The sequence below is a fragment of the Henckelia pumila genome, chromosome 1 (genome assembly GCF_033568475.1).
Source record: "Henckelia pumila isolate YLH828 chromosome 1, ASM3356847v2, whole genome shotgun sequence".
Taxonomy (NCBI): domain Eukaryota; kingdom Viridiplantae; phylum Streptophyta; class Magnoliopsida; order Lamiales; family Gesneriaceae; genus Henckelia; species Henckelia pumila.
This window is the reverse complement of record NC_133120.1, coordinates 68,888,879-68,903,612: the sequence shown is the minus strand read 5'-3', so window position 1 is coordinate 68,903,612 and position 14,734 is coordinate 68,888,879. Positions and strand designations below refer to the sequence as shown.

The 14,734-nt window shown below is 36.1% G+C and overlaps 1 protein-coding gene across 1 annotated transcript; it reads right to left on the bottom strand.

The window, feature by feature from the left end:
• Nucleotides 1-5,503: 5,503 nt before the first annotated feature.
• LOC140864356 (uncharacterized) lies at nucleotides 5,504-5,932 on the bottom strand. Its single transcript, XM_073268497.1, has one exon. The coding sequence runs from the start codon at nucleotides 5,930-5,932 to the stop codon at nucleotides 5,504-5,506; it is 429 nt and encodes a 142-aa protein (XP_073124598.1).
• Between the last annotated feature and the right edge of the window lie 8,802 nt (nucleotides 5,933-14,734).

The following is a 14,734-nucleotide window of genomic DNA, read 5'->3' as shown; positions in this document are numbered from 1 at the left end:
TTTAATGCCATTTATTACTTCTCAACCAATTCATTAATCATTGAGTTTTTGGTACAAATAATCTAATTTACCATCATTTGTGTGCAGGGCGGAAAGAATTTCGGTCATGGGACTGCCAACAAGTAGGGATGTAAATGAGACGAACAGTTCGCGAATTGTTCGGGTCTCGGCTCGTTCGAGCTCGTTTAATGAAGCTCGTTAAGGCAAACGAACCAAGCTCGAGCTTTACAATATTCGGCTCGTTAGCTCGTGAACATGTTCGTTAACAAGTTCGTTAACAAGCTCGTAAGTCATCTCTTAGACGAAAAAATAATAGTATTGATATTTAATTTATAAATTTACACTTTACTTATGAAAAATATTGAAAAATTTATAAAAATTAATTTATTAGAATAAAATTACAAATTTTAATAATATTATTATTTTTTTTTCAAATATATAATTTAGTTTTTAATTAATTTAATAAATATTTAAATTTATAGTTTAAATATATTAAGCTCGTTTAGGCTCGATAAAAGCTCGAATAAGCTCGTGAGCCATGAATATATTCGTTAAATAAGCTCGGGCTCGGCTCGTTTATAAATGAACCGAACTTGAATATTCAAAAGCTCGGCTCGGCTCGGCTCGGCTCGGCTCGTTTACATCCCTACCAACAAGCTAGACACAAGATTAAACAGAAAAGACAAATTACAGTATCGGTTATATTCACCTAATTAAGTATCAAATGTATGTTTTGAACAAAATATTTATAAATTAAAAGAATTCGACATTTATTAGAATTTTTAAAGTTTCGATGATAACATCAATACAAATTTTTTTAGCAATTTCTCGTTCAATACATATCATCAATGCATCCAAGAGAAAATCATCCTCGTTTTCAAATATGTTTTTTTATTGCTTTTTAAATATATATATATATCATTTTATTTTATACTCAATTCGTCCCATATATATATTTATTTATTTTTCATAAATATCAACAATTTTTTTTAAATAACTTTTCAAGTTTAATTTAATGAATACTTATATGGTGTAAAAAATTATTGAAAGTAATCTATATATTTAATGAAAGTCTAATTAATTATACGAGCATTTTAATGAAAAAAAGCGGAAAAAATATTATTAATTATCGTACAAGTTTATATATTTTAGAAAAAAATATAAAAAATTGATTATATAAGAAATATAGTGTAATTTTAGAAGATAAATTTTAAAGATATCAATAAATATATAAATATTTTAGATATTTAGAATTTGTTTTTTGATTAATATGATATCTTTTTTTAATTTATTTGTTATTATAATGTCATTATATTTTACATAATTTTTGAAAATAAATTTTAAGTAAATAAATAATTTATTATTAGTGAAATAATAATAACAATTTAGATATTTGGTGACTTTAAAAAAGAAGAAGGAAATAAGAAAATTATTGGTTAAATAATAATAATAATTTAGATATTGGTGACATTAAAAAAGGAAAGGAAATAAGAAAACAAAATAGGATGTGAGAGAGAAGAAGGAAAACAAAAGAGAGAAAAAAGACAAGAAAATTTGAAGGGAGGATGATTCGAACCTTGATAGGTAAGAGATATTTAAAGAGTCTTTTACCACTAAGCTACAAAACTTTTGTTGTTGTTAAGTAGGGCCGTTGATATATATTTCGTTTCATAAAAATATTAGTTATATGGTAATAAAAAAAATTTAATTTTCGGGGGGGCAAAATCCGCCCCTGTTTGTGTGTCTTCCCTACAAATTTATAGGAAAGATTTGCAAGCATGTTACTATAAGTTGGTTATTTCTGGCTTTTAGTGTTATGAGTGGTCAAAATTTGATTTTAATGTAATATATATTTTTTAATTTTAATTTTATTCCGATGAGGTGTAAGTGTGATGTCAGAAAAACATTAGCAATGTTCGATGTCACAACAATAAATTTGACATCATGTCACCATTTTTGTTGGCACAGTCAACTGCAGAACAACTGGTTATTCATATACTCGACTAAGATTTTAAAGTCTGGAATCTTTTATTTTTTTTGAATTGAGATACCCGAGTTAATATCAAATTAATCTAAAATTAATATCACAAAAATTTCTGTGAGATGGTATCGATCCGGGTCAATTTTATGAGACGCATATTCTATTTGGGTCAACCATGAAAAAATATTACTTTATAAATATGGATAAAGTTGATCTGTCTCACAGGAGATATTATATTGATATATAATTTTTTTTTTTTGGAAATTTGGGTCACCGAGAGCTCGGGTCATGTTAGCATTTTGACTGAAAAACTAAATTAAAAAAATAAAAAAGAATTGCTCTGAGGCTAGATTTTGATGAGTTACATGCCTAAACATAGAACTGTCAAAGTGGGTTGGGCCCGTTGGATTGGCCCGTCCTGCCCTGCTGTATAGGCAGGTTGGGTTGACAAATTTTCAACCTATCTAAATTGTGGGCCGGCCCGCCCAGTGACCGCTTAAATCGGTTGATTAAAAATTTACTGGCAAGCGCACCAGGTCAAGTTATAGATAGTGAATAAAAATCAGATGTCGAACCCACATGGACTGTATATGAATGAGTACCAGAATATGATTATTCCTACTTAATCTAGACTAATTAATAAGAGTGATGAAAATTCAGATTTTAAACTAAAAACTTAAATTGCGAATAAAATTCAACTCAACAAAAATGCAATAGAGATTTTGGATTAAATTCAATATGGGAAAAACTCAATCAAGGACACACGTAGGTACTAGACAAATTATGTAACAAGTAGTCGATTCAGGATTCAGATTTAATCCCAGATCACGGGAATTCTCCTATCTTGTTCAAATGTCTATTTCTAGAACAATCAAACTTACTCAAATATAGACGAATTAATCTTTCGTAATTCTAATCAAATTTTAATGCATGAAGAACGGTAAAAATTTAGTTTACACCCAAACTGCACACTGAAACCGAATTCTATTTCTAGTCAGTTTTACAATGTGTTGATTATCAAAGTGATCGAAATCAATACCTCATCTGTCGACTTGGAATCGATTAACATGCAAGCAAATAATTGGCCATATCATTCACAAGACAAATATAAATTCGACAATCAATAAAATCAAAACAAGTCTAAAAAATCTCAAATAAATATCCAAGTTTTCTACATAAATTTGTCTGGGCTAATCACATGGCCTTGATCGAAAAAAAAAACTACTCAAAGTTCAACATGATTCAAAAAACAAAGTTTTTAATCCAAAACATCAATTGAAAATCAAAAATAAAAGAAAATAAGAAAGGTAGAATGAAAGATGATGTTGGCCGCCTCCTTCTGTTGTCTGCGTTCTCCAACCCTTAATCTGATGTTAAAAACGATATTTAAGTGTCCATAAATCTCCAAAATATAATATCCTTCCCGAGCAAGAATTTTCGGTTTTAAAAACTCTGATCGCGCGGCTCGCTCGAGCGGCAACAAAGTGCGCTCGAGCGAGCAACTCTCTGCTCCGAAGATTATTGAGCCCGTCTTTCTCGCTCGAGTGAGCAACTTTCTGCCTCGAGAAAAACTTCACAACACTGGCTTGCGCGATTGCCTTGTTTCTTGCTCTATCACGCATCCTTCACTTCCAATAGTGCTTCTCATGCGCCCTTCCTAAGAGCAATCGCGCATCATCTGTTCAAATAGCGCAAGCGCGATAGCGCTTCTTCTTTGCCTCTCCATAGAGCAATAGCGCTTGTTTAAGTGCTGCTAGTAAGAGCGATAGCACTACTTTTAGAGCTAAATTTTAGAGCGATAACACTACTTTTAGAGCGATAGCACTACTTTTAGAGCTAACTTTCTCTTTAGCGCTTCAAATATTTTTTTTCTTTTTTTTCTTTCTCTTCTCTTACCTTCAAAACTCTTTTAATTTTCATTTTTCCTAAAAATAAAACCCGGAGAATGAAATAAATATGAATGCAATAAAACACAAAAAAACACACAAAACAATATAAATGCACACAAAATAAACATAAAAATATCACGAACTAATGTATACAAAATGCACTTATCAACACCCTCATACTTAAACCTTGCTCGCCCTCGAGCAAGACATGCAAAAACAATATTAAAACAACGACATAAGTAAGAATGAATCATGAACAAAATAGCCTCCGATAAGTTTCGACTTCAATAACTAAAAACCACAAACTTTTGATTGTCCACAATACACTATAAATTTAACGTAAATGTGTGTGTGTGTGCCATGTCATTCCAGTTTCATGCAACTTCAAAAAAATATGTCCTAAGAATGCTTAGCGGCATATGACAATTCAGTGCAAGTGTCACACTCCAGCACTCCTTCATCCCAATAATCCCAAACAAAAACATGTACTTTCTTGAGATTAATTACGCACCACTGGATTTTGCACCCGATTTTCTTAAACCTCAATAATTACCCGCAAACTTAGCTATAACTAGGATAAGATTAGAATTTCAATCCCCTCGTCTATAGCCCGGATGAAGCTACAATCTCATTTAGCCTGCAAACTTAGCTATAGAAAATTGATTAGAATTTCAATCATTTTCCAAGCTCAGATGGAATTTTTATTTTAAAATTTTAAAAAATTTAACCCCATGGACTCCGCATACTTAGTCAAGAACAAAGGATTAGGGTTTCAATCCCTTGCTCATAACCCGGATGGAGTTAACATAATAATTTTTTTTTCAAAGAATTTTGGTAAAAATTTCTAGGTGCGCCCAAGATCATACATGCAATGTCATAGAATCATCAGGAATCCAAAGACACTATCATGATCAACCAACATCTATTGTTGTGCCATGGTCAAGCAAACACGAACTTCATCAATTACTTCGCTACATTACACCAGTCTAACATGCGTGCATAAAATGATTCACGATTCAACTAACAACTTCTCATGTTCAATCAAAAGCAATATTTTATCAAAAACAATTTTTTCCCACAACTCTATCATCATCGGCCAACATTCATCATTATACTTATTCATACAACACAAACACAAAACATAATGAGATGCATGAATACGAACTATATGCAATGAACTAAACCGAATGAATGCAAAACAACAAAACAAACAAAACTAATCTACCCCCCATACTTATCCAAAGCATTGCCCTCAATGCTCTAGAAACACAAACAGTATGCACAAACAAAGAACAAATGCAAGACGAACAACAAAAACAAAATGAAACTGAAAACTGAAACTCCCTTGGTTAATTCAGTGGCATCTCCATCGTTCTCTTCCTCTTCACACTCTAGCAGCGACATTTTTTGAGGTGACAATAGCAGACTGGTGAATCGGCATTCACGGCAAACCGACATGGGAAAGAACAAAAATCAAATAGAAATAAGCAAAAACCAAAAATTAAACTAAAGAGCAAAGAAAATAACACTGGGTTGCCTCCCAGTCAGCACTAAATTTATAGTCTATATCCCGACTATATTCCTCTTATGAGTGGCGACATTCAAGGTGGTTTATCCACCATCTTGGAAAAGCTCAGATCAATCCTACAACGGCATGCTTCGCTTCTATAGAGATTTTGCAAGGGACCAATTCCTTCGGAGAGCTGAACCTGCTGGCAATCCCAACATCATGAATCACTTCAATAAAATTGACAGCCGAACAAGATTTTAAATTTGAGCTATCGCTAGCCGACTTAAACATATGAAACACAACTTGCTCATCCTTCAATCTCAACACTAACTCTCCCTTTTCAACATCGATTAAGGCCCTACTACCAGCAAGAAACAGACGCCCTAGAATCAGAGGGACCTCGCAATCTTTATTCATGTCAAGAATAACAAAATCTATAGGATAAAAAAATTTGTCTATCTTGACTAAAATATTCTCCACCACTCCTCTTGGGTATTTAACAGATCCATCAGCAAATTTAAGAGAGATAGAGGCAGGTTCAATGTTTTCCATATCTAATTTTTGAGCAAGTAAATAGGGCATCAAATTTATGCTCGATCCTAAATCACACAAAACATTATTAAATGATAAATTTCCAATTTTTCAAGGTATAGAAAAACTCCCTGGATCTTGAGATTTTGGCAGGAGATTATTCTGAAGCGCAGCCGAGCACTCCTCATTCATTGTGACTTGCATTATATCATTCAATTTCTTCTTGTTTTTCAGCAAGTCCTTCAGAAATTTTGCATAGTTCGGTATCTGAGCTAAATTATCTGCAAAAGGTATGTTAATATGTAGTTTCTTGAAAATTTCAAGAAACGTTTTAAAGTGATGATCAAATAATAATTGCTTAGCTCGATGGGGAAAAGGTAAAGCAGAAATATCAACATCATCATTAACTTCAAATTTTGATGTCTTACCTTCCTTACCTGCCGTGGAGGAATTTTTAACACGCGCATCCTCCTTTATTTTTGAACTTTTCTGCCCATCCATAATTGTCTCTTCATCCGTTTGCTGCTCCTCAGACTGTGCTCTAGTCAAGACCATGATTGCATTAACGCCTCTAGGATTTGGTTCAGTGTTGCTTGGAAAAGTTCCAGTAGGACGAGATGACAGTTGGGTTGCTATTTGAGCCATCCGAGTCTCCAACTTCTGCAGCATAGCTTCTTGATTCTGCAGCCGAGCCTCAGTACTAGCTACATACTTCATCATTATCTCCTCAAAGCTTGGCATCTGTACCTCTTGCTTAGGTTGACTCTGCCAGTTCTGATTGTAGGTATTGTTGTATGAGTTGTATGACTGCCGTCCTTGATTTCCTGCAAAATTAGCCGCCTCCACCTCAAACAACTGATAAGTGTATTTTATACACTTAATTTATATATGATTTTAATTGTTAATTGTTTGTTTCGAGCAGATTTATGCGCTAGTTGTGTTGTTTTTGTGGTTGTAGGAAATTATTGAAGTGTTGTGGAAAAGAAGAGAAAAATAAGAATTTAGAAGAGAAAAGAAAATAAAAAGGAAAAAAGAATTAGAAAAGAAGAAAGAAGAGAAGTCAGGAAAGAAAAGAATCGAGAGAAGATAATGGGCTTTTCTATTGGGCTTTATCATTTGCGCTTAAAGAAGCGCTGAAGAGAAGAGGAAGTAGCGCTATCGCGCTGTGCATGTGAGATTTGAAGAATCGAGATCAGAGGCTTATGCGCGCCCGCCTGGCTATTTGGAGCTCCCGCGCCTGTGGAGATTTTTATCGGAAAGGAAACTTTTAATAATTTCTTGGGCTTTTAGCTGGGCTTTTGCATAACGATATAAAAGGAATTTTTCATCAGATTGAGAGGGAGTTAGCCGCCATACACATATCTTACGTTCATATCAGAGAGAGTTTGATAGTGAGATTTCTGGGAGGAAATTCTGAAGCTTTAATTGAAGAATGAAGACGGAGATCGATAGACCAGACACGGCGTCGATGACGGATTTGATTCTTATCTTTTATTTATTTATTTCAGAATTTATGTCTGGATTTATAAATATGATTTGTGTTTATTTAAATTCGAGTATGAACTAATTTTTATAGTCTAGAGGTCGGATGGAACCTGGTGTAGACACTTTCATTAATTTTTGATTTTATTAAATTGAATTTTTTCTAGATTAATTGTTTTTCTAGAATTGATTATCTTTTCAATTATCTGATCAATAATTGATTTGTAATATTTATTTGAAATCTGGCACTCGGGAGAAGGGATTTTGAATAGAACCATTAAAAAATACACTGTTAATTATTTATATAGCTCGGGAGAGTGTATAATTTTAACAAAAATTTTAAAAAGAACATTGTTTTGAATAGATCGCTGCAAGTAGATTCTTAATAGGGATATTTGAATTGAATTGTAGTTGATAAACATTATTTGTTGCTCGGGAGAGGGAAATAATAAACTTAAGTGTTCTTGGCTATTAATTGACTGGAATTCATGAAGATTAATTAATTAGAATTTATTTTTGTTGAAACCAGGTGAAATCTAAACCTCTAGACCATTTTTCCTCTGATTGATATTTATCTGAAAGTTGTGTGCGTGCTATTAAAAACCCATTGATTATTTTATTTTTTTGCAAAATTCTGAGATTTTGATTTTCTAGATAAAGTTTAGACTATTTTAATTACAAGCACTGAATATTTTCATTTTACTCTCTGAGGGAACGATACTTGATTTTTCACTATATTAAAACTTGACACTCGTACGCTTGCGAGTATTTTTTACAACAAGTTTTTGGCGCCGTTGCCGGGGAGTAAATTTTGATTATTTTTTAGTCTTGTTACCAATTAGTCTAGATTTTAATTAAGAGTTTTATTTATTCTATTTTAATTTACTAATTGATTTCTTCTTATTTTTAATTGCAGTCTATGCGACGATCTCAAAGTGCGAATTCTTTACTGTTTGATCCGGAGATCGAGCGCACTGCACGTGCTTTAAGAAGAATTAGAAGAGAAGAAGTCAATAGAATGACTGAAGAGAATTTAAATCAAGCTCCCTTGGTGCCAATTAGAGATCACTTCCGGCCGACAATCCAGGCTCACTATTCTGGAATCGATCGAGGGACGATAAATGCCAACAATTTTGAACTGAAGCCGGCTTTAATCAATATGGTTCAACAGAAACAATTTAATGGGAGCGCCACTGCTGATCCTCACCTATACCTACGCACTTTCTTGGAGATAACCGATACGGTAAAAACTAATGGTGTGTCTGAGGATATTATTCGTTTACGCTTGTTTCCTTTTTCTCTCAGGGATCAGGCCAGGAGTTGGTTGCAGTCACTGCCGCTAGGGAGCATCACTACTTGGGAGGGGATGACAGAAAAATTTCTTGCGAAATATTTTCCACCTGCTAAATCTACCCAATTGAAGATCGAAATCAGCACCTTTAGGCAGATGGACATTGAACAGCTCTATGAGGCGTGGGAAAGGTACAAAGAATTAATTAGACGTTGTCCTAACTACAATTTTGCAGATTGGGAACAGATCGAGTGGTTTTACAATGGACTAAATGCGCCTACGAGGATGAACGTGGATTCTGCTTCTGGAGGTACTATTTTTGCAAAGGACTCCGCTCAAGCCTATGATATGCTGGAACAGATGACAATCAATAGTTTTCAATGGCCATCTGAGCGTATGGGAGTCAAGAAGCCAACTGGAGTGTATGCAGTGGATCCTCTCACATCGATCACTGCTCAATTATCTGCACTGACTACACAGGTAGCTGCATTGAATAAAGTGAGTGTTACAAAACCAACAGGTGTGCCGGGGGCTATGGACGAATCTCACTATCATGAACAAGCCAGTACATCAATCAAAGAGGTTATAGAGGTTATCGAGGTAACCCTGTCCCTAATACTTACCATCCTAGCTTGCGTAATCATGAAAATTTTTCTTATGCTAACAATAAAAATGTGTTGAATCCTACGGGGTTCAATACAAACAAGGATTAGGGTAAGCCTTCTTTGGAGGACGTTGTTAGTAACTTTGTGCAGGAATCTGGTAAGAGGATGACAAGGACTGAGACTCGTCTAGATATCTTGGAGACGCATATGGCCAACATGGGTGCTGTATTGCAATCCATGGAGACTAGCATTGGGCAGTTGGCGAACGCACTGAAGGATAATAACCGAGGCCAGTTTCTGAGCAAAACTGAGGTAAATCCCAAGGAGCAGTGCAATGCTATCATGTTGAGGAGTGAGAAGCAAGTGGATAATGAAGAAGGCCAACTTGAGAGCAAGATTTCTGAAAAAGTTGCAGTTGAGGAAGCGTTCGAAGAGAAGGAGCCTGAACTTGAAGAGAAACCGATGTACAAGCCTCCACTTTCATATCCTCAAAGGTTCAAGAAGAAAGCATTTGATGAGCACTTCTCCAAATTCTTGGAAATTTTCAGGAAAATTCATATCAACATCCTTTTTACTAATGCTTTGGAGCAAATGCCGAACTATGCGAAGTTCATCAAGGAGGTGATGTCCAAGAAGAGGAGGCTGGTAGAGAATGAAGTTGTGAATTTGACTGAAGAATGCAGTGCCGTGCTTCAAAAGAAGATGCCACAAAAGCTTAAGGATCCAGGAAGTTTTACTATTCCTTGTTCTATTGGTGGTTCTCATTTTACTACTGTATTTTGTGATTTAGGGGCCAGTATTAATTTAATGCCATTATCTATTTACAGGGCCTTGGAGTTGGGAGAGATGAAATTGACCATGATTTCATTGCAGTTGGCGGATAGGAGCATTACATACCCACTAGAAATTGTTGAAGATGTTCTAGTCAAGGTGGATAAATACATTTTCCTAGCGGATTTTGTGATCTTGGATATTGAAGCGGATCATGGTGCTCCGCTGATTTTTGGACGACCATTTTTGGCTACTGCTGATGCCAAAATAGATGTCAAGAAGGGTGAATTGTCGATGGGTGTGGAAGGCAAACGAGTAATTTTTAACATATTCATGAAGACACCTAATCCACCCATAGAAGAATTGTTCTTAATTGAGCCGGTTGTGAAGTTAGAGGGATGTCAAAGAGCTAATCTTGCGGTTGAATCGTCAACGGAGAAAGCACCAAGTTCAACAAAGAAGGCCACAAAAAAGAGAGAAAAATTTAAAAGGCGGTTCGTGGAATTTATTTAGCGAGTGAAAGAGAAAGGGAAGACTTAATAGCGGTGAAAGTCGGGCTGACGACTCTAAACCAAGAGCTTTTTGGGAGGCAACCCAAAATTTTTGTTTTATTTTCTTTTTATTTCTTTTTTATTTTTATTCAATTTATGCTTTAATTTTTATTTTTCTTCATTAGTTGATTTATGATTTTTGAAATTATTATTGGAAATTTTAGAGGCCTGATATTATAAATTTGTTGAATTTTTTTTCAGGATTTTAGACGTTTGGGCAGAACTTTGTGCGCGCGCGCTCATGACTCTCCCGCGCCCGCCTCGCCTCTAAGCATCCTTAAGTGCGCAACACCTGCGCTATCGCGCTCTCCATCAGCGTACAAACATGCGCTATCGCGCCAACCAAAAGCGCAACACCAAGCGCTAACGAGCCTCACGAACAGCGCAGAGACAAGCACCAACGCGCTCATGAAGGGCGCTTCCCTAAGCACAAACGCGCTTCACCACCATTCCCTACCTTGCGCCAACAACTCTCATTTGCACAATTCCTAGCGCAAATGTGCTTCAGCTCCAATCTCACAACCATGCGCTAAACAATCCTCAACAGCGCTGAATCTTGAGCAATCGCACCTCCTTCCAAGCGCAAACAATCTTTCCCATTAGTGCAGCAGAAGAGCAAACGCGCAAGCAACTCTGAGCAATCGAGATTTTCCGCTGTTCCATATCAAGTGCAATCGCGCCATTAGTCAACTCCTTCACCTTGTGCATACCAGATCCTCAACCGTGCCTCCTCTTGAGCAAACGAGCAAGAAAACCTGCTTCATTATGGGCACTTGCAAGCCACAGCAGCAAACAATCCCACATGTTCATTACCATGCGCAGCTTGCACTTCAAACAGCCTCTCCAAGGCTCACTTCCATGCCGCATCGAGTTCCTACAGCCACATCTCCTATGCGCACTCATTTTTTTTTCCTCTATACATTCCAGCGCTATATATTGTCTTGCATGCTTTGGGTTTCAATTTTTGTGTTTTAATCGAGTGCATGTACTCTTTTCAGGTTAAATTGGATATTAAGTCGTGTATCTCAACCATTTTCACCATGGTCTTGTGATATGAATTCTTAATGCATGGAAGGCAAACACGATTATATTAAAATTGTACCCTCAATCCAATAACAAAAAAAATCAAGAATTTTGCCCAATCTTGAAACAAGTAAAATTTTTGGATTAACCACCTCTAGCTTACAATGAAACTAGCAACAGTAATCACGAAGAAAACAATTGATCACAACAGGACCTTCAGAAAACCTGTTCCTGACAACCCACGAGGATAATCAATCGACAAACGCCACAAATTTGAAGAACTTTGATAAGTTTGATTTTGGGTAAAGCAAAAGCTTTGATAAAATTCTAGAGAGAATTTTGTAATTGAATAATCAATAATCTAAAAATATTAATTTCCTTCAAATAATGAATGTTGTAGTATTTATATTACAACCCAAAATATTGAAAGATAACGCAAAATAAATCAAAAAAAATATCAAAGATATCTCCTAAAGTTTCCTAGTAGGAATAAAAGACCTAAAATAAACAAAACAATACCAAAATATTAAAAATCCCGAACACACACACAAACACCTTCGGTGTGTGTAAAAACTTTGGGGCGGGCGCGCCTTTGTTGCGCAGGACACGGCGCGGGCGCGCGCTAAGGCAGCGTGGGCGTGCCTATGGTTCGCAAGAACATCGTCAATTTGGTTTCCGTAAGCGCGGGCGCGCGATCAAGAGGCGCGGGCGCGCTTCTTCTCCGAAAAATAATGGCGCGGGCGCGCGAGTCTGGGGCGCGGGCGCGCCTTGGCTTTGAGCAGGGTCTTCCATTTCTTTACTTTCTTGACCTCTTTTGACCTTAATAAGATTATAACTTCCTCCAAATTGAATATCAAGAATTCCAACGCCCTCTTGTGTCTTCAACAACAAAGATTGAAGTGCTTCCTTAAACTTCTGAGCTCGGCCTCTCGTAACCGGTCCTCGTGATATCTCCAACGGATCCTTAGTCACTTGATCAGCATGCGAGCCATCCATGATCGCATCATCCTTCCCTTCTTGAAAAGGATTTGTCCTCAAATCTTGATCATCACCTACATCAAACGGAGATAAATCAGAAACATTAAAAGTAGCACTGACATTATACTCACCTGACAAATCTAATTTGTAAGCGTTGTCGTTGATGCGCTCCAATACTTGAAACGGTCCATCGCCTCTAGGTAGAAGCTTTGACCGCCGTTTTTCAGGAAACCGCTCTTTCCTCAAATGCAACCACACCCAATCTCCTGGTTCAAACACAACTCTCTTCTTTCCCTTATTTGCTTGCTTTGTATACTGCAAATTCTTTTTCTCAATGTTCGCCTTCACTTTTTCATGCAAATTTCTCACAAATTCCGCCTTTTTCTTACCATCCATGTTAACCCTTTCACTCATAGGCAAAGACATAAAATCCAACGGGGTTAAAGGATTAAAACCATACACAATTTCAAAGGGTGAAAAATTTGTAGTAGAATGCACACTACGATTATATGCAAACTCAAAAAATGGCAAACATTCTTCCCAAATCTTCAAATTTTTTTTAATTATAGCACGCAACAAAGTTCCTAACGTTCTATTAACAACTTCAGTTTGACCATCCGTTTGAGGATGACATGTAGTCGAAAATAGTAGTTTAGTACCAAGTTTGCACCATAATGTTTTCCAAAAGTAACTCAAGAAACGAGTATCTCTATCAGACACAATACTCCTAGGCATGCCATGCAATCTAACAACTTCATTAAAGAACAATTCAGCAACATGAGAAGCATCATCAAATTTATGACAAGCAATAAAATGAGCCATCTTAGAAAATCTATCAACCACAACAAAAATTGAATCCCTCCCCTTCTTAGACCTCGGTAGTCCTAAAACAAAATTCATAGAAATATCTACCCACGGTTCACTAGGAACGGGAAGTGGAGTATACAAACCATGTGGATGTTGTCTAGACTTTGCTTTCTTACAAGTCACACATCTTTCACAAATTTTCTCAACATCATACTTTATATGTGGCCAATAAAAATGTTCATGCAAAGTTTCATAAGTTTTAGCCACTCCAAAATGTCCCATTAAGCCACCCCCATGTGATTTCCTCATAAGTAATTCACGAATAGACGACTTAGGAATACATAACTTATCCTCCTTAAACAAATACCCATCATGCATGAAGAATTTATCTTTTGGACCATGCAAACATGACGCATATATCTCACCAAAATCAAGATCACTAATATATAACTCTTTCACATACTCAAATCCTAAGAATTTAGAATCTAGAGTAGATAAAAGTACATACCTTCGTGATAGAGCATCCGCTACCACATTTTCCTTCCCTTGCTTGTATTTGATAACGTAGGGAAAAGTTTCCACAAACGCCACCCACTTAGCATGCCTCTTGTTTAGCTTGTGTTGTCCTTTGAGATGCTTCAATGATTCATGATCCGTATGAATCACAAATTCCTTTGGCCTCAAATAGTGTTGCCATGTCTCAAGTACCCCTACCAACGCATAAAACTCTTTGTCGTAGGTAGGATAATTCAAGGACGCCTCACTAAGCTTATCACTGAAGTAAGCAATCGGTCGCCCAACTTGCATCAAGACACCTCCAATTCCTACACCTGACGCATCACATTCAATTTCAAAAGTTTTAGTAAAATCATGTAAAACAAGTAAAGGAGCATTAATTAATTTATGCTTGATAATATTAAAAGACTTCTCTTGCCCTCGCCTCAATGGAATGGAATGTTATTCTTGATCAATGCAGTCATAGGTGCCGCCAAAGTACTGAAATCTTTCACAAATCTCCTATAGAAACTTGCAAGACCATGAAAACTTCGAACTTGACCAATAGAAGTAGGCGTTGGCCAATCTCGAATTGCACTTACCTTGTCCTCATCAACTCTGACAATTTGGGAACTCACAACAAAACCAAGAAACACAAGTTCTTTTGTACAAAACACACACTTTTTCAAGTTAGCATACAATTGTTCAGCTTTTAGTGTGATTAGCACAATTCTCAAATGTTCGACATGCTCATCCAAATTTTTGCTATATACCAAGATATCATCAAAATATACCACAACAAATTTTCCAATATAAGCAC